This window comes from Penicillium samsonianum (assembly GCF_028829775.1).
Source record: "Penicillium samsonianum strain IBT 33392 chromosome Unknown utg000004l_segment0_segment0, whole genome shotgun sequence".
NCBI classification, from domain to species: Eukaryota; Fungi; Ascomycota; class Eurotiomycetes; order Eurotiales; family Aspergillaceae; genus Penicillium; species Penicillium samsonianum.
In genome coordinates, this window is record NW_026643262.1 from 671,383 (window position 1) to 690,263 (window position 18,881).

General features: G+C 50.1%; 7 protein-coding genes across 7 annotated transcripts; 3 read left to right on the plus strand and 4 right to left on the minus strand.

Annotated features, from left to right (window-relative positions):
* Positions 1 to 536: 536 nt before the first annotated feature.
* N7471_007162 (protein kinase PKP2) lies at positions 537 to 2,155 on the plus strand (the record flags this gene model as incomplete). Its single annotated transcript, XM_057279881.1, has 4 exons — positions 537 to 782; positions 844 to 963; positions 1,026 to 1,308; positions 1,364 to 2,155. Exons 1-4 carry the CDS (start codon positions 652 to 654, stop codon positions 2,153 to 2,155), a joined length of 1,326 nt encoding a protein of 441 aa, XP_057134141.1. The 5' UTR covers positions 537 to 651.
* Positions 2,156 to 2,564: 409 nt separating this feature from the next.
* On the plus strand, positions 2,565 to 3,080 carry N7471_007163 (YqaE/Pmp3 family membrane protein; the record flags this gene model as incomplete). Its single annotated transcript, XM_057279882.1, has 3 exons — positions 2,565 to 2,613; positions 2,765 to 2,840; positions 2,906 to 3,080. The coding sequence occupies 3 exons, from the start codon at positions 2,565 to 2,567 to the stop codon at positions 3,078 to 3,080; spliced, it is 300 nt and encodes a 99-aa protein (XP_057134142.1).
* A 334-nt stretch (positions 3,081 to 3,414) lies between these two features.
* N7471_007164 (signal peptidase complex subunit SPC3) lies at positions 3,415 to 4,315 on the minus strand (the record flags this gene model as incomplete). Its single annotated transcript, XM_057279883.1, has 2 exons — positions 3,415 to 4,060; positions 4,170 to 4,315. 2 exons carry the CDS (start codon positions 4,313 to 4,315, stop codon positions 3,415 to 3,417), a joined length of 792 nt encoding a protein of 263 aa, XP_057134143.1.
* A 261-nt stretch (positions 4,316 to 4,576) lies between these two features.
* Positions 4,577 to 5,248, plus strand: N7471_007165 (gamma-glutamylcyclotransferase family protein). Its single transcript, XM_057279884.1, has 2 exons — positions 4,577 to 4,642; positions 4,691 to 5,248. Exons 1-2 carry the CDS (start codon positions 4,615 to 4,617, stop codon positions 5,173 to 5,175), a joined length of 513 nt encoding a protein of 170 aa, XP_057134144.1. The 5' UTR covers positions 4,577 to 4,614; the 3' UTR covers positions 5,176 to 5,248.
* Positions 5,249 to 5,584: 336 nt separating this feature from the next.
* N7471_007166 (uncharacterized protein) lies at positions 5,585 to 9,616 on the minus strand (the record flags this gene model as incomplete). Its single annotated transcript, XM_057279885.1, has 4 exons — positions 5,585 to 7,556; positions 7,613 to 8,854; positions 8,926 to 9,200; positions 9,233 to 9,616. The coding sequence occupies 4 exons, from the start codon at positions 9,614 to 9,616 to the stop codon at positions 5,585 to 5,587; spliced, it is 3,873 nt and encodes a 1,290-aa protein (XP_057134145.1).
* Positions 9,617 to 10,417: 801 nt separating this feature from the next.
* On the minus strand, positions 10,418 to 11,526 carry N7471_007167 (eukaryotic translation initiation factor 4E; the record flags this gene model as incomplete). Its single annotated transcript, XM_057279886.1, has 3 exons — positions 10,418 to 10,613; positions 10,672 to 11,421; positions 11,492 to 11,526. 3 exons carry the CDS (start codon positions 11,524 to 11,526, stop codon positions 10,418 to 10,420), a joined length of 981 nt encoding a protein of 326 aa, XP_057134146.1.
* A 1,165-nt stretch (positions 11,527 to 12,691) lies between these two features.
* On the minus strand, positions 12,692 to 16,109 carry N7471_007168 (putative protein kinase; the record flags this gene model as incomplete). The annotated part of the gene is made up of 3 exons (XM_057279887.1): positions 14,906 to 16,109; positions 12,935 to 14,842; positions 12,692 to 12,878 (listed from the first exon to the last, which is right to left on the minus strand). The coding sequence occupies exons 1-3, from the start codon at positions 16,069 to 16,071 to the stop codon at positions 12,692 to 12,694; spliced, it is 3,261 nt and encodes a 1,086-aa protein (XP_057134147.1). The 5' UTR covers positions 16,072 to 16,109.
* Between the last annotated feature and the right edge of the window lie 2,772 nt (positions 16,110 to 18,881).

Below are 18,881 nucleotides of genomic sequence, written 5' to 3' on the forward strand. Positions count from 1 at the left end.
AGCGGTGGCGGAGCCTCGAGGGCTCGGCAGTGGTATTGTTGGTAGAAGGATGATGTTTGTGAGATCTGTCTTTGATATACTTATTTTGGAAATAAATATAGCTTTTTCATTGAGCTCTGACTTGTCTCTCTCTCTCGAATTGAAATTTTAAGGGAGTTTGCTTAATTGGCAGTGCGTATAATATATGCAGCAGTACCTAGGTGCGGAGTATACGGTGAAGAAAGCCCTATTTGATACCAGTCTAGTTTATCGATGATGTTGATAGCTATATAGATATGTTTTAGTTCTGCAGGCCAATCTACATATCTCTTGGAATGCTCTCAATCATCAAAACATGCCCAGGTGACCCTTAGATGATCTAAAGGGACCACAAGCTGATGCGTTAGCCCCAAGTCCGTGCGAGTTGCCTCAGATCCGAGGCAACTTCGGATGAGAATCCAAATCGTATGACATTGGCATTTGCAGTCTCAGGACAATACATATATCGAGATATATACCCCGATATAGACAGAAAAACAAATATTGTCAAAAGTATAAGCCTTGTGTTGGTGTCACATGCCTGACTCACCGCCCGGCAACCCAAACTCTTGAAGTCCCGACCACGCGCGTGCACAAGATAGTGAGCACTTATATGGTCTTGGTACTTATTGAATGAGTGCATGGAGCACAATGAGGTTGTCTTATCCAGCTAGAAGCTGGCAGCTCCTCCGGTCTCCCTCGAAACGCTTATATTCTGGAGCTCACAGCCCGCCACCATGGCGGCCAGTTTCAGCAGTAGATGAGTATGGATGACTCTCAGTCCTAAAGCTTGAAGTGGTGATACTAACCGGGATATACTGGCAGATGGGTGGAGCGAGCTATTCGACCTATCAGTCTTCGCCAGTTGACCTTCTTTGGTCGTACCTTGACTGAACCACGACTCATCAGTTCCGCAAACTACGTGCGGACCGAGCTACCTACTCGGTAAGTTGGGAGACAATGTGCAGCACTAGGAAAAAGATAATCTGATCATGGTCCTCGGATAGCCTTGCGCATCGTCTGCGAGACATCCAGCAGCTGCCATATGTGGTGGTTGCCAACCCCCATCTCACCCTTGTATACGAATTGTACTACAAAGCATTTGAGCGGGCTCGGGTGGTTCCTGAGATCCGGACCCTTGAAGATAATGACCGTTTCTGTGAGATCCTGAAGGAAATGCTTCGAGAGCACCTGGTTGCGATTCCCAACCTGGCGATAGGAGTGCTGGAATGTCGAAATCTCGCTCCTGCGGACGAAATGGACCGGTTAATGAACACACTTCTGCGAGCGGTATGTAAGGCCGACCTCTGGTCTGCCTCCTAGCTAACAAGTATCTCGTCGGTAGCGAATCTCTCGCCGAGTCATCGCAGAGCAGCACCTAGCTCTAACCGAAACCTTCAACTCGCCATGGCATTTCCCCGATTCCCACGACCGAACCGACATGAACGCAGACTTTGTGGGCGAAGTGTTCCTGAAGTGCAAGGCAAAGGAGGTGATCGAGCGATGTGGGAAGGTAGCACAAGATCTGATGCGGAAGATATCAGGGTCGACCCAGATCCCCGAGATCACCGTTAAGGGCCACGCCGACGCGACTTTCCCGTATATCTTGAGCCACCTGGAATATATCATCGGAGAACTTCTCCGCAACTCAGTGCAGGCAGTGATGGAGAAATACCAGCACTCAACCCAACCCCCACCACCCATCGAAGTGCTCGTGTGCGAGACCCCGCAGCATGTGATAATGCGCATCTCTGATCAAGGAGGAGGAATCCCTCGAGAGATTCTGCCATATCTGTGGTCCTTTAGCAAGGGTCCTCGCACGCAGACCCGGCTGGAAAATCTCGGACAAGTCCCTGCAATGGCGGCGACGATGCAAGAACTGCAAGTGTCACACGAGCGTAAACACACCGGCCGGGATTCATACCATGAAGGATCCCTGGATACATTGACATCACGACCGCCAAATCTCCGTCTGGGGATGGGTCTCCCCATGAGTCGAGTCTATGCTGAATATTGGGCAGGCAGTTTAGAACTGCACAGTCTGGAAGGGTATGGAGTGGACGCATTCCTGCAGATATCGAAGCTTGGCAACAAGAACGAGCAGGTTACAACTCGGGCGGCGATTGATGCGGTGTAGGACTTGACACTGGGAATATTACAGGAAATATATTCCCAGTACCTCTACATCTCCTCCAAGTCCGTCTAACGTACCTTCCCGTCAACTGTACTTGCCGTCTATGTACACAGACACCAGCCACATCCTGACCCTGTTGCATGTGGCGGTGCCAATTCGGGATGACGTCATGATCTGTTCACCCAGCAAATCAGCTTCACGGGTGCCTCAGCCCTACCAGTTCCCTTTCAGTTCGTGACGTCGTGGCCAAGATCAAGATGAAACGCCTTAACTCTCCCGTGGATGACAACATTCCTATTTATATCTTCATCCTCCTCTTTGCAATCCTCCTCAGTTTTCTGGCCACCACCGATTTCAAACCTCGATCTGCCAAACCTGAACAATAACACCACATACATCAAACACCACAATCATGGCCGGCACTTGCTCGACGCTTTGTTTGATCATCATCACCCTATTCAGTAAGTAGATACCTACTCCGCTGCTGGAAACCTACACCAAAACACCAAAACACCAAAAAGCCCCACCCACATAGTGATCCCCAGGTCGCCCCTCAATCTATCAACAATGAACCTATCCCCACCAGAATGATCCGCTAACAAAACCACACAGTTCCCCCTCTTGGTGTCTTTATGATTGCAGGCTGCGGAGTTGACTTCTGGATCAACGTCCTGCTCACAATTCTTGGGTGAGTCTTATACCAGATATCCAGACTTCCGCCATACTCGAAAACTAACCAGCGATATCTCCCAGCTACTTCCCCGGCCACATCCATGCCTTCTATTTGGAATACGTCTATTATGATCGTCGCGATCGCGACCCACTGACTCGTGCCTCTCAACGGCCCGCACCCGGCGTTTACTCCGATCGCATCCAGAATGGAGGCCATCGTCACACACCCGCAGACCGTAATTACGGTACCGTGTGATTTTCCTTCCATGACCTCGAACTCTTATATTCGACATGCTTGACCCAGTCTGTCGACGGTCGGCATTCTCTATGAATTTGAACCTAAGCGAGCCTTTACCTCTGCTGTATCCATAGCGTCGATCCATGTCCTTCTTTCGGGTGTAACTGGACACTTCTGAAACAATAAATAAGTCGAGAAGGATTGTTTTCCACTCTCCAATGACGATGTGATTCATATGTATCATTTTCAAAATGCAACAGTAGGAGGTGAGTATTCTAGCCAAAGCTCCAAAAGTAAACAAAAAAGGTAGATTAGATCCCAACTCCCTATCTCAACAGACCCAACTAAAAGCCTATACACTCGCCTTCTCCACCTTCTCCGCCTCCTTAGCCCTCTTCTCCGCAGCAGCCTTCTTATTATCCTTCACCTCAGGGAAATCAAACGGCTCACTACTAACAATGGTCCCCGCGGTCCTAGGCACCGCACCGGTACCAGGCGCCCAGAACAAAGCCCCAACCCAAGGCTGAACATTCCATCCAACATGAAGAGTAACATTCTGACGTTGCGCCAGACGACCAGTAATATCACTGATCTGGTACTTACCCTTCTGACCACGCAGCCTCAAGACACCGGTAGCCAGAGCCTCCTTCTTACTCTTAGCGGCCTTGGACGACTTAGCATGGCGCTTAGCATTCCTTTTCGCAGCGGAGACAGCATCCGACGAAACGGACGCGGGAAGAAGCGCAACGACCTGGTCTTTGAGGATGTCCCATGAATACGGCGACGGGGTCGCGGGAATGATAGTGTCCCAGATGATGGACTCTGAGACGCGGACCTGCGAGCCGGGTTTATCGGAGGAGGAGTAGGTGGCGTAGACGTAGACGAAGAGCTGTTTTGTGTTCCAGTTGAAGAGTGGGCTTAGGTCGGCGTCTAGGTCGAAGCGGAACTGGGCGTATTCTTCGCGTTTGGTGGAGTAGTAGTGTGGTCGGCCTTTGACGCTGTTATACCGGGAAATGGGGTCTTAGTAAATGGGGTTGCCTTTTTTGGTTTTTTGGTCTCGGGAGAATATAGCGTTTGAGGGAGAATGGAAATCGCGATCTCACTTACACCTGCACGTTCTTCAGCTGCACTGAGGCATTGGTCTCGTCTGCTGGGAATAAGAGGACCGAGACGGCTGCCAGTGCGCTGACGACCAGCGCGACTGTAGAGAAGAAGCCGAATACGGACTGGATGCGGTTCAAGGAGGAATGCATGGTGTGTTGGGAGACGAATTGAGAAGATGAAGCCAGCTGGGCCTGTTTGGATGTTTGGGTCTTATCGATAAGCGGCATCTATAAACTGGGGGTTGTCATCTCCGCATAGACAACTCTCATAGCTTTGTTCTTCTCTCTTCGTTTGATTTTCTTGAAATTCTAAGTTTCTGCTGGATTTGCACATCTATGTATTTCCTCAAGTCAAGTCCATAGAATTCATTATCTCGAACTCTCACTCAACCCTCACTCAATAACCAACCAACCCACTCAACCCCACACCAAACACAAACACAAACACGATGGGCGACCACGTCCTCTTCTTCTACGGTAAGTCCCTCTTGAATCAAGAAAAACTAAAAACTAAAAACCCTCCAGGAACCCTAATGGCCCCCCAAATCCTGCACAGAGTAATCCACGGCCAGGCGAACCCAGAACCCTGGCAAAAAGCCATGCTCCGCTTCCAACCCGCCATTCTACACGGGTACCGACGACATCGCGTGCGAAACGCCGATTACCCAGGGATCGTGGCACTACTGGAGCCACAAAGCGAGATGGAGAAGTCATCTGCACCGAGAACCAGCGCTGGGACATCAGTCATAGGAACCCTCGTGTCGGGACTAACAGACGGCGATGTTCATCGACTGGATAGGTTCGAGGGCTCTGAGTATGAGAAGAAACGGGTTACTGTGCGCACGCTGCGGGAAGCGCATGGTGGTGATCACAGTCATGCTGGTGAGGGGGGTACTGCTGAGAGCCAGTTGCGGGAAATACTACATGCGACGGGTGCTCAGGTTGCTGGTGAGGGGGGAGGAGGTTTCGGCTGTGACTTATGTTTACACTGCTGGGAAGGACATGCTTGAGGATGCGGAGTGGGATTTTGAGTCGTTTAAGAGGGATAAGATGGCGTGGTGGGTTGGGGCGGATGAGAGTGAGTGGTAGTCAGCTTGTTCTTGTATTTATGTCTATGTAGGTATTATTGATACTTTGCTCGAAATAACAATTAAATTCGCATTGCGATGCGGACGATGGTATCTGATGCTATGACCGTAAAGACACGAAGAAAGAACACCATCCTTCTCTCATTGAAGCTGACGCAGGGCTATGTGCACGCTGAAATCGCCATGACGCACACGGGTTAAAGTTAAAACGCTAAAACAACAGTGAACATATGGATTCATGATGGAGATGGTCAGTTCCGGTCCAGCCGGTACTGTGTTTGGATGTCGAGATTATCTTAAACAATAGGGTGTATCACTTAGATGAACAGACTCATCTCTTTCGCGAAGGGCCTCGTGGGCTTTGTTTCTTTCGTTCTTTTCTTGTAAGGGGCGGTGTGCCTGGCACTTCGGGCTCTTCCTGGCTACCGGGTACTTGGATAACGGGTTCCTGCTTTGGTGGGGCAACATGATCATTTTGCGACTTTGCGTCTGCAGGTGGGTTGGAGAATGCTTTGTTTGGTTTCGGGTTGTTTGATTCCGGGGGGTTTTCGGTAGGTAAGAGATGCATCTGGTCCGCGGTTGAGTCTTCACTCGAGTCTTCAGTCCCTGAATTGGCAGTCTTCGCAGGGTGCTTTGAACGATCCGTCTCATGCTGAGACTCAGGTACCACATCAACACTTGGAATTTCCTCCTGACAAGGAAGGGGCGGGCCAAGCAGGAATGAAACGGGTTGTCTAGCTGCCATGACAGGCTCATCGGCTTGTCGCTGTTCCTCGTACAGCTCGTCCAGGAACTTGCCAAGACGGTACCGCAGGAGACCTGAGCCTAGTGGAGGCCAGTCATCCTTAGAACTCATACTCCGCTGTAGCACCTTCGTGATGAACCAATCAGGGCTTTGAACAAACTTCTCCAAGTATGCTAGCAGGTAAAGACCGCAGTCCCAGAAATTGGGCTGAAGGGGGATATCGCGAGCTCGCATGCCCTTGACATCGTTCGATTCCAGTTCCACGCCGCGTTTAGACACAGCTTCGCGGCAGATGTACTCGCGTAGTATTCTGATGGTTGGGGAGCGAGGCATGTCGAGGGAGTCAAATGTGATGATGGTTGTTTGGTTGGGATCCAACTTCAACCCGGTTCGTTTCTTCTTTGATTTGTTTGTCGGTTGCGAAGCCGCGGCCTGGTCTTGGGCGAGCTTTTGGGCTGCGAATTTGGAGAGATTTGGGGGTGGAAGCGGGTTCTTCGCACCCTGAATCGCATGTTCATCTCCCTCAATCTGCAGAGAAATGAAGTCACCCCTGATCTCAGGTTCATTCCGAATCTCACGGGGTTGACTGGCTTTGTTAGAAGCGCTGAGCTCTGACTTTGACTTTGGTTCCGGCTCAGGGGTCTCTTCAATTTCCTGGATCTCACTCTCAGATGCATTGGATGATTCTTTCTGCAGAGTCGGTGTTTGAACCGGCTCTACGGCGTCGGCAGAACCAAGAGACAAACTTGGCAAGTTGCAAATGATCGCAACGTACCAATGCGCATTCTCGTTAATCGGAACGACGATATAATCATAACTGAAGAGATCGACGTTCCGAGTCCACTTCTCTACACCACCGTAGTTGATCCCACGGTGGCCCCGTGGGGTGTTCGTGAGAGTCGCAAAGAAGTAGGTGTTGAAGAAGTAGACCCGCTTGGCAGCCTCTGGGTTGGTGCGTTCGAGATGATCCTGGAGGAAACGCATGTAGAGAGCGATCAGGTTATCGTTCAGGAAGTCGTCCCTAAGTAACCGTTCACGATCGCCAAGTGTGACTTCGGCCTTCTTCTTTCCATTTCGCGGATACACCAACGGTTTCTTCCAATTGTGCCTGAAAGAATCATCCCTGTGAAGTGAGTTCGAGTTTGCTTCAGATGTAATCTCTCCATTCGACGCGCCGGGCTTGTTAGCGAGACGGCGGGTAGAAGATCGGGTCTCGCGTTCCAGTGGGTTGACGGTAGGTCGAACATCAACTCCAGTATGGGCATCAAGATGTCGGGAATTCTGTTGCTCTTTGGCAGACGTTCGAGAATTGACATTGCCGTTTCCATCTCTTCCGGTTTCCTGAGCAGCACATTTGATCTCAAGTGAATTGACACTGTTGACTTCACCATGGTCATCTCTCAAGGATTTTGAAAGTTTGGGCCGTCGTGAGGGAGGAGGAGAGTGCGCAGGATCGCGAGCTTCCACCAAGTCATCATCAAGAACCCGCTTCTTGGGCAGCTTTTTCTCCTGTGGGAATTGCTTTTCATATTTCAAAAATGCCTTGTCCATCCATTTCCTGTTCCAATGTTAGTGAACTGCGAACTCATCAAAAAGAGAGCCCAAAATACTTACATCTCCTTGGTATGACGCTGTAGTTTAATATGATTGGCTTGTTGCAACACTTCCAGGAACTTGAGCTTTTCTTCGGTGGTCCAAAACTCAAGATCGAGCTGGTCGTCCTCTTGGATGGAACCTTGCGACATTTTGATTCTCACTTTCCGGCTGGGCGGTTCGCCGGTGATAATCTGATGAATTTGCCGGAAAAGTATCGATATCGTGTTAACCTCGCCGAGTGCATCCTCACGAAGTTCAAGACCTTCCTTGTTGGAATAAATTGGGACGAATTGCCTCATATCGCAAGATTTGCCCAAGGTGCCGATTCGGAAATATCGCGCTAGATGTTTCTTATCAGAGTTCTTTTGAGAGATCTTGGCCTTTTTGGTGACCGGTGGTGGCGGCGAGTCTGGAAGTCGGGTATCGGACGGGGAGCGTTTTCGAGTCGGTGTTTCTGTGCGAATTCCGGGTTTGGATGGGCGAGTGGATTGGAGTTGTGTTCCTGAGAAGGATCGCAGTACTGGATGTGTGGTGATGTCGCCCTGAAGCTCATCTGGACTTTCCCTGTTGTTGACAGAACGATGGGAGTTCGTCGAAGGAGCTGCAATGCGATTCCGACCAGCTCTCTTTGGTCCAGCCTCAATGCTTCCAATGACAACGGCCTCATTAGTCTGGTTTGATTTGCTATTGACATGAGACAGTCGGAGATCCGTAGATCTCGCCTGATTTCGCCGTTGCTGCGCTGCTGTTTCGGTAAACCTTTCATCCTGAGAGTGAGCAGAAGATAATTGGCCATGATGAGGACGAATAGAGCTCTCGGCTACTTTGACGCCATTCTCCGCGTCCCTGAAACCTTCATGTCGGTTGCGACGAGTTGCGTTTGGGTGGTAGAGGGGGGACGTGGGTCCCTGTCCCAACCGATTCATAGCTGAAGTTGCTGGGGCCGTAAGCTCAATGGCATCGCTGGTTTCACTCTGGCGCCGCATCTTGGTTGGCCGACTCGACTCTTCGAACTCATGCTCAAATTGGGGAGACTTTCTCCGTGAAATTTGTTGATTTGATTCTCCGTAAGAACGGACCGGCCCGCTGCTTCGGGCATTCTGATTTTGTGAAATTTTGTCCCGGGGGGAGAACGCGAAGCTAGACTGTGACCGAGGATCAGATGGGATGTCATAGTCACGGAGGTAAAGGCTGGCATTTACCCCTGGCTTCTTGTTCCTAGAATTAACTCCGGGCTGTATCTTGACAGCGTTAGAGTCACTATCAAGCAAAAAAACCAGCCGGTTAGCAATAATATCTCGAACAACTCAACACACACTCGTAGAACATACCGATATCTGGCTCCGAGCAAACGAGCCTCATCTTGCCGATTCTGGGAATCCTTCTGTTGGTCCTTGTTCAACATCTGCGACGAATCACCCGGCCTGGGAATGGGTGAGGGTATCAGCTTTTGCCTGCCGGCAGGGAAAGGCTGTGGGTTCCGATGGGACATGTCTAACCGGGTATTGGGATTTAGAGAAGGGTGGGAGAAACGCGTGCGCAATGGTTCGTCTGCGGTTGTAGATCCGGTTGGGGACGAAAAAGTATCGACATAACTATGACCAGTCTGATAAGATTGATTAGTCCCAAGTCGAATACCTGACGGTAGCTTGCAGCAAGAAACCAGGCAGAGCCGGAGAGATAAGTGCGCAAGACGAGGAGATTGTGGAGGGTCGAGTTATCAAAAAGGAATATGGACGGCCAAAAGCAAATATCGGCGGGACGCGCATGGAAATACGGGAAGATACACACAGTTTGAAAAGGAGCGATCCCAGCGTTTTGGGGAGAGGTAGTTCCAGTCAGGTTGGTTTCGTCAGATACCAGGGTAAAAGGATTGCGACTAGATCCAGCTGGTCGAGAACGAGGAGGGGTCGAGGGCGGTGGTTGAGCCCGTCGAGCAGCAGATCGTTGATCTTCGGTCTCGCGTTTGCGTCGCGGTGACAAGTTAGAGAAGAGCTCGACTAGGTTTTTAAACACAGGCATGGAGGCAGCCACAGGGTCATGACAATATGCATTGCATAGATCTCATTCCAATTGAATGTTTGTCTATTGTCTCTTTTTTTTTTTCATTCATGGGACCCAAGTACGCCGCATCGTCATCTGGGCCCTAGGGCGGTCAGCATTAATTGGCGCCCGAGGATTTAGGCATACAGACTTTCACTTGGAATAACTAGCTGAATAGATGAATAGATGTAATATGTTGGTTGCGTAGTCTGAATGATCCACTTTATTCATACTCTTTTGCCTCATTGACACTATTCACAATAGCTCAATGCCCCAATAACCCAATAGCGTCAACAATGCAAGCAACCCAAGAACCCTACATGCTTGTCAGGGTTTCTGGCTTATACCCATATCTCGGGGCCATGCACTAATACCTTTGGTTTCCTTGTGTATACATAGTTCTAGTTGGAATATCTGACAGAGCCCTAATGCTGAACAGACTAAGTCTAAGTGAAAGGGCTCTGCTTCGTATAAAAACAACCCAATTCACACAAAGGATAGAAAATACTCCCAGACGAGAAAACCAATAGCAGCTGGTGCTGCGTTCATGTTGCGTACATAAAGGAAAAACATCACGCATGAGCTCGGCAGACACAAAAAAAAAAAAAAACACATGGCACAGATGAGTTCACTCAAGACATAAATCAAATCAAACCGCTTAGTTCGCCTCGATGCCCCACCGCCCTAAGACCCAAACGCGTCCCAATGATTCGTGATTGAAGTTTTTTTTTTCGGGTTTACTATACAGGGCCCAAGGCCAGGCTGGGATATTGGATCCGTTCATAGGGCCATAGGCGCTTTGACCTTGTCCGAGTCATCTTGGCCTGTACGTCGCCGTTCTTGATGACCCGTGCCGGTAGCGGTCTTGTCGTGGCGAGCCTGATCGATGGCAGAACGCTGTGCAATACTGTCGTCGTGGCTCTTCCAGATGATGTTGGTGTCTGCCGGGAAAGAAAGCAGGCGCTTGATCGTTTCTCTGGAACCAAGTTAGATATACCGCACGACAGTGAAATAAAGCAGGTTTCTGTTCATACCTGATCTTGATGTTGCGCCCCCCATCAATCCTCGTCCACACACTCAAAACATCCTCGCCGCCTCGGACGCTCAGTACAGCGCCACAGACTTCATCTCCAGCCTCCGCAAATTGGTCCCCAACCATAGCTAAGAGGAGATCCTCCCAGTATCGATCGGAAACCCCCTTCTTGAAACGTACGATCCACTTACCTCCCCGCTTGTTCGACTCATCTTCCCAGACGGGGCGAATTCCCTGCTTGAAGATGTGGTAATCGGAAACCGTAGGAAGAAGCGAAGGGCGTTTAAGATGAGAGTACACCGCCCAGAAGCTCTCTACCGAAGATATCGAAGCGAGCGGCACAGTGGACTTTTCGTAGTCGGAATATTTGGGTGTCGGGGGTCGGTACCAAACGATCCAGGTAGACTTCAACGGGTGCTCACCAGGAGCAGCGACGGAGTGGTTCTCAAAGGCCTTGCGGGTAGCCTCATCATGTTCCAACGGTAGCTCCCGTCCGGGTGTTTTCAACTCGGAGCCACCGGGAGTCTTCGGCGCACCGAATGAGGCGAACGCGCCGGACCCCAGGCCGAAAGCGGAGGAGGCATTGGTGGATGGCGAGGAAACACCGCCGGATAATGGGGATATTGCGTTAAATGGATTCGAGCGGCCATGCGAGCTGTCGGGTCCGAATCGCTTGGATGGGCGGGGCAGTTCGACACGGGCACTGTCTTTCGCGTCCGCTCCGGACGTTGACAGGGACAACTTGGACGAGCTAATAAAGAGAAGAAAACCACCAGATAAGTTACAATGGTCACCTGGAAGAGGAGGGGCACACGACTAACTTTGTCCGGCGGGTCCACAGGTTTGCATTATCCATCGCGGCGGGTGAGAAGACTGCCCGAGACACGAGCGGTCATCAGGGGGAAAGAAAGGAATCCGTAAGAAGCGTTACACAGAGAAATGAGACGCCGGCGCTATTAACTCAGTGACGTAGTATAGTGGCCGATGGCGGGAATATTCTGAAGAGGAAATTTGGGGGAGGGAACCAGGGAAAGAAAGTATGAGTAGGAAAGAGGGAATATGAGAGGATATTGTAATGAGGCTGTTTAAAAAAGAAGAGAAATAAAGAAACAAATGTATAGAGGGGGAATCAGGTTGAAGGGGAAAAGTGTCGATATGAATCGGAGACTCGACTGCAGTTTGGAGGAGCTGTTCTAACCAATCACCGCCAGGATAGCCCCATTTTCGCCTGCAGCCCGCACCGTCTTTTTTCCAGTTTTCCCTTTTTCTTTCGTTTTTTTTTTTTGGTTTTCTTTCTTTTCTTCTTTTTATATCAAGACCACCAACTCAAATCAACGCTGGCGACTCATTCTTTTTACAGCACTGGCGTTTCCGATGTGTGTGTCGAGATTAAATTGATCGCATCTAAAACCATCATCACGAGGGCTTACGAGCAACCCATGAAACGTTGATGACCTGATTGACGGCACATACTTTTCTTTTGTTTCTTTATGTAGTAATAGGGTATGTTTATTCAATAGCAATCCCATTTCCATTTCCATTTCTATTTTTATGTTTCAAACGCAATGAAGAAACTCTTTTGAGCTCTCTGGTAATCCGAGGACTCAACCGCCCTACTACTTTGGCCTTCGGGCTCACGGGCTGGTTGAGCATGCGGTAAACAGGCAAAGTCTGAGCCATGAAATATATTTTGAATATGCTATAGCGGTGTCTTTTAGTGATGGACAAGGGGCTAACATGCAGTAGCTTACCCAGGTAATACATCTCTATTAGAATGCAGCACAATTACATCGACATACATCAGTCCATTATACTTGACCATAAAATATAATAACTTTGATCTAAATTTTCCTTGATCAATGGGCAATATGTGACAAAAAAAAAACAAGCCCGGAAGAACCCAAATACCTAGGGTAGTGAATCTCGTGAAAAGTAAATGCAAACCATTCCACCAACCATGTCCGATGCAATAAAACAGCCAAAAAAAAAGAATAATAAAATAATTTGCCAATCAAGAGTCATCACTGAGCAGAGACACGATCACTTGAATCTTGCTTGGTTCGCTTGGAATCCCGATCGCTGCTGGGCACCGATGCATCGGCCTTGCGCTTGTCGCGGTCCTTTTGGTTCTGGTACTCGACGCGCCGAGCTTCCTTACGGAGCGCCTTGGATTCAAACTCGTGCCAATCACCTTCAACGTGTTCCAATCTGTAGATAAAGGTTAGCAAGGATAGTATACACAAGAGAGCGTGGGGAAAACGTACTCGATCGGGGGGTGAGGAGTTGGTTGCTCCGATACGAAGTATGGATGTTTAAGAACATCCTCGGCACTCGGCCGCTGTGAAGGATCGTAGCGGAAGATCGAGGAGATAAGATCCATCGCACCGCTTGTCAGCACATCACGGTACACATCCTCGAAAACACGCTTCCTTCGTTCAGTTGGCCGCATCAGGTGGAACCAGGGCATCTCCACAAGGTCCGGCCACTCAGTCTTGGTAGGAGTACCCAAAGCATTGTATATCTTGTCCATCTGACTCAATTCACCACCTTCACCGGGGAAAACAGCCTTTTTAGTGAACATCTCCATGCAGACGCACGCAGCGCTCCACACGTCGACAGCAGGGCCATATCGGGTTTCACCCAAGAGGAGTTCCGGGGGTCGGTACCAGATGGTGATGACTCGGTTAGTGTAGTCAAGTTGACGACTTTTGGAGAAGAATCGGGCCAGGCCAAAGTCGGCAAACTTTAACAATCCACGATTGCTGATCAATATGTTGGCTGCTTTGATGTCACGATGTAGAACCCCTCGATGGTGAAGGTAATTAAGACCTTCGAACATTTGCTTCGCCAGATCCTTCTTGTGAGAGAGAGTGAGAGAGAAAGTGGGGTGATTGATCAGACCGGTCAGATCGTGAGAGAGGTATTCAAAAACCATGAAACATTCGTTCTTTTCAACCATGACCTCCAAGAGGCTGACGACATTATGGTTTCGGAGATGCTGAAGCAGCTTGATCTCTCGAACAGCCGTGACAGGGAACCCATCCTTCTCGCCCTCCATTCGGATCTTCTTGAGTGCAACTTTACGCTGGGTATAGACGTGGATTCCTTTGAACACTTTTCCATATGTTCCAGCGCCGATCACAGACTCATTGCCAGGCTTTCGGTAGTACACAGATTCGGCATTAGCGAACTCCTCAGGAAGCGTGGGGCGTGGTTTCGGGCGAGTAAGAATCCGCTTCTGCTTGGGTGGTGGTGCCTCTCTCGGCGGCTCTGGAGAAGGGTCACGGCGGCGATCTTGCCAGTCCGAGGGTCTGTCTGGGGGCCGTTCTCCTTGTCTTCGATCACGACGTTGATCGAACCGGCGATCATCTCTGCGATCCCGTGGATCACGGAATTCTCGTGGCTCCCGGAAATCTCTGCGGTCTCGATCCCGATTTCGTCCACGGTCCCGGTCACGGCGATCAGCCCTTGGATCTGGTTTGAATTTGGGCAATGGCCCATTGGTAAACCGATTGCGAGGTTGTTGGGGTGGCTCGGGTGCACGGGGAACCGGCTCGCGGACCTGCATCCTCTGGGCCAGGTCAGGTACTGGCTTTGGGGCGGGAGAAGGTGCAGCCTTTGACTTGAAAGCAAAGCTAAATTTTCCGCCCTTGTTTGCCGGCGTCGTTTCAGTGGATTCGTGGGTCGGGGGTGGCATGGACGGAGGAATTCCGCCAGCGGATTGGGGTTGTGTCTGGTTCTCCTCTTCATCCCTATTGAAGGGCCGGGAACGATTATCACTTTCGCCAGGTTGGGGAGATTGCGGGTCATTGTGAAACTGTGGTCGGTTGGGAGTTTGTGACCCATGACTGTGTGCCGGGTGAGGGCTATGTTGTCCCCCACGGGCTCGTGATCCCGATGCAGTCCATTGCAAGTTGTTGAAATGCCCCCTCGCGCCGCGTTGTGAGGGTCCATTGTGATATGGATGAGGACCAGAGCCAGAAAATCGCCGATCGGGGCCCTGGTTTGAAAAGTTTCCTCGATGGCCGCCACCGGAGTGGCCACCTCGGTGAGGAGGTCCGCCATACGGAGATTGAGGGTGATGATTGCCAGGGCCGTCAAATTGACCTTCATTCTGATAATAGTTTCCATTTTGCGATGAATAGTCATCATGTCGGTAAGGAGAGGCATGGCTTAAATAGAGTGTTAGTATAATTCAGAATGTAACATGAAAGTGAAAGCAATAAGAAACTCACCCAGTTCCAGAATACGGAGGCGGGCCAGACCATCCTCCTCGTCCTGCGGAGTAAGGTGAAGGCGGTTGCGGCGAACCGTGGTATGAGCCTGTGGATGTTGCGTTTTGATGGTTTCCATGGGGCCGGGTATCAAGATGTGGTCGAGACGGCCGACGGCGAGGCTGGTTATTCACATCAGAGCGCATCGCATGCATTGGCAACTCATCTCGGGGCTTAGTAGTTTGTTCTCCGGGAAGACCGAAGTTATCGGAGTTAAAACTCGGAATCGGGCGCGGTGGAGATGGAGACTGAGCAGTATCGTCCACAACAGACTGGATTGGTCGGTTTGTGTTCATCGCCGAATCACGCCTTGACCTACGAGAAGATTCAGAATATCTCGAGGTTGCAGACCGTACGGAGTGCCGTGAGTTCGACCGATAGTGAGATCCGTGGTCGCTGTAATTGTCACCACCGGGGGTACGAGACCGTCGATCGGGCGAATGATGAAACCCTCGTTCATGAACTGGTGATCTAGACCTTCCTGGACGTGGGATTTCTGGACGACGACGGTCTTTTCCACGACGGTCCCGGCCCCGACGTGGTGATCTTCTTCTCGGAGCACCACGGCCTTGGTTGCGGCCACCTCGTTTCTTAAATGAAGGACTTCGATCCCGGATATCCCAGTTATCGGAGTAATTTGGGCGCTGTGGGGGGAGAGGGCCACGGCCGCCACGCGGTGAGGGGCTTCGAGTCCTTTGCCGTTTCTGAGGAGGTCCGGTTGATGACTCGTCTCTTCGAAGACCGGGGGCGGCTTCTCTGTCGAAAGGTCCGGAAGTGTGGGCGGTCCAGTCACCGGCTGATGACACAGGTTGGGTTGAATCTAGTCGACGGCTGTTGTGAAATTTTGGAGGTGGAGGAGAACCTCGACGAGGAGATCGATCCGGAGCGAAATCACCTAGGTCGTGAGAAGAGTCAGGGCCAAAGCGGGACGCGCGTGGTGGCGACCGCCCGGGGCGATCGAAATTGCGGTTATTGGGCCGATATGGACGGCCTCGGTCACGGCCTCTGTTTCTCCCTCGATCGCGGCCTGACCCTCGACCTCTCCGTCTCTCCCTGTCACGGGGATCACGGTCTGGGTCAGCACTCCACTGGTCTCTCAACACCGGACTCGTACGGGACCCAGCCATGTGAGCGTCGCCAACGGCATCTGGTTCAATCAGGGGAAATGGAGAATGTCAGCGAGGCCAGTCCTTGGAAGAAGCCTTGAACTAGAGATAATGATGAGAAAGCGCAGTGAGCGATGGCGTCCAAGCGTGTCTGCGATCGCAGGCGGAAGTCTTTCGGGTTGGGGGGACCCGGAACGATGGTTCTTCCAGATTCCGAACTGTGCACACTATCAAGCGCTGGTGAACAACGTGAACATAAGCAAGGGGAAGGTTGAATGGGGCATACGCACCAATTCAGATTTATCAAATACACCGTCTCACCCTTCCAGGTAACGAAAGAACACTACTTGGCCGTGGAGGGTGGGCTTTCCAATGTTGGCGACCTCGGGTTTGCTGACTGATCCACGTTGCGGCTCTACAACTTGATTCGACGCCGGGATGCTGGAAGGATGGCGTGCAGCTATCGAAGACAAGTGCAATCTGTACTTCTCTTTGCTCCTCCGAGTTTCTTTTTGGATACCGAATGTGTCGAGTATGTGTTTTCTCAGCACATGACGATCTGATCAGGCGGTGCCCAGGTGTTGGAAACAGACATGCTAGCCAGGCTAGCATATTGTCTCCTTTGTGCTCGCCCTGTTTTGTACAGCAGTTGCCTGTTTTTGGCAAATCCACATTGAGACTGCGTTGGCTTGTCCCACGAATGAAACTATCTACGTATTGCACAAGGCCAGATGGGCCAACATTCCCGAGGCACCATTGTGAACAGGATAATCCCGCATGGGATTATCAGGTCACACCATAAAATCAATGGCTGGAATCCCTTATCATTCTCCCCCTAGGATCATAGAGTTGTTGGTCAATTTGGAGGACCGATCCAACGCGCTGTGATTCTCTGCTGGAAACAACTCTGATGCTCCGTATCACACTCAGCCGGCCAGTTTTCGATGTCTTGTAAGTTGTAGATTTGTCAATTGTCGAAGTTCGAGTTGTCATGCACCAGGAAAAGAGTGCATGCTGGAATGAAGCTTTGTCGTGATTTACAACAGATAGACTGATGGTTGACTATCTGGGCACAAATACCACTGGGACAGAAATGAAACATGGGCGGAATCCCCGATTGTGACGTCGATTTAAGCCGACCTTTGCGAGTTCTGTGTCTTTATGATTCTGCCGCACAAGAATGCGAATTCATGTTGGTGATATCCAGGTGTCCAGGTCGGTTGGCTAGACAGAAGGCTGGCGACAATGGTGGGGAGCATACCGAATGAGGGGTCAATGTACGAGACGGTCAAGGCAAGAAGAGCCTAAAAACAATGCTGGTTCCACCCCAATCCAATCCAGTAGAATTCGCATGCCCCCAAAGTTGCGGCCGAAATGCTAGAGACTAGGCCCTGCGCTCCGCCTCCCATATTAAATAATGAGATCAATTCCAGGACCTGAAATTGACAGTTTATAATCTAACAGAGAGCAACATCTCATGATGTGGATGTGGTTGCAAGGAACTCAAGGCGTGGTCTGAAAATCAGCCCGAGATAGAGCGGGATGGGCTGGAACACAAACCCCCGGCCATTCTCACCCGGGGAAAAAAAAGGTACATCCCCCGGAAAGACAAGCTAGATCAACGAAAAAAAAGGTATCGCTGTATAATCATAGGGGCTCACCTGGGCACACCATGCCGAATCAGCGAGTAACTAAGAAAGCAAAAAGGAAGGTTGATGTCATGGGCAGGTCGAAGTTGTGCCGGAACTGAGCGTGGGGTCACATGGGGTCACATGGGAATCACGTGATGTCATCTTGTTTACGAAGTATCCAACACCTCTTTGAGGAGGAGATTTTGCTTCCAGAATATACAACCAATGTCTCCAGCTACTACTTATAGGTGACAAGTCATTTGAGGCAAAGACTGCACCAACTTGTTTGCTGGGTCTTTGACTCATGTTACCACACGACCGATTACTCCCTTTGTCGTCCGCTCCAAGTTCATGAAGCGAAGCACTCCACCTAACGCTCCATCGATAAGTAAATGCCGGTATCGTTTACCATCTTCTGCATCGGGCTCATTAGTATGGCCAGCCGTGACCTGTCGTGGTGCATTTCCGGCAACGAACATCTACTACGCGAGCAAGGACTTCATGACATAAATCACCATTGATGACTATAGTCCTCAAACAAACCCGTCCACGGGCATATCCACTTCCTTAAATAAAAGCTCATGTTGTTCTTCTTGATTTTCGAGTCTAAGGGTTTCTTTTGCCGTCTTCGTATACGTCTAAGAAGATATGAAAAAAGACATCTAAAAAGAATATCTAGCAAAACATATCGGAGAATTCTTATATATAACACCGCTAATACCATCTTAGTCTAAGTCGATCAGATTATTAAAGTCTCTGGTCATTAAGAATAGAGGCCGTAACGCAAGCCGCTGAATATTCTTGTATGTTGTATGTAGGCTAGGAAAAGCAGGTTCGCCGACTAAAAATGCTTATGATTTGGCTAACTCCAGCCGGGCTGACGCAATTGGTAGCGTATCAGATTTCTAATTTTCCCCCTCGAAAGTTAGGGGAGAATGTTACTCTGGAAGTTGTGGGTTCAAGTCCCACGCTCGGTTTTTTTTTAAATGTCCCTCACCGACTTTTACACCGCTTAATTCTGTCGGCAATTTGGTTGTGCCATGGCATCGCTCATACCCAAATACAATTTGCTCAATAATGGGAATGCAATGACAACTAAGACCGAATACTATAGGGATACCATAATAATTACGACACCCTACTTAAGAACTGCGGCCAGCGGTAGACTTACCTAAAGTGGTTTGTGCGCATAGTGTGTCA

What these genes read in the sequence shown, in the direction of transcription:
- N7471_007165 (XM_057279884.1), top strand. Translation starts at nt 4,615, where the DNA reads ATGGGCGACCACGTCCTCTTCTTCTACG. An exon ending in CCACGTCCTCTTCTTCTACG is followed by an intron (nt 4,643 to 4,690) that starts GTAAGTCCCTCT and finishes AAAACCCTCCAG; the next exon opens with GAACCCTAATGGCCCCCCAA.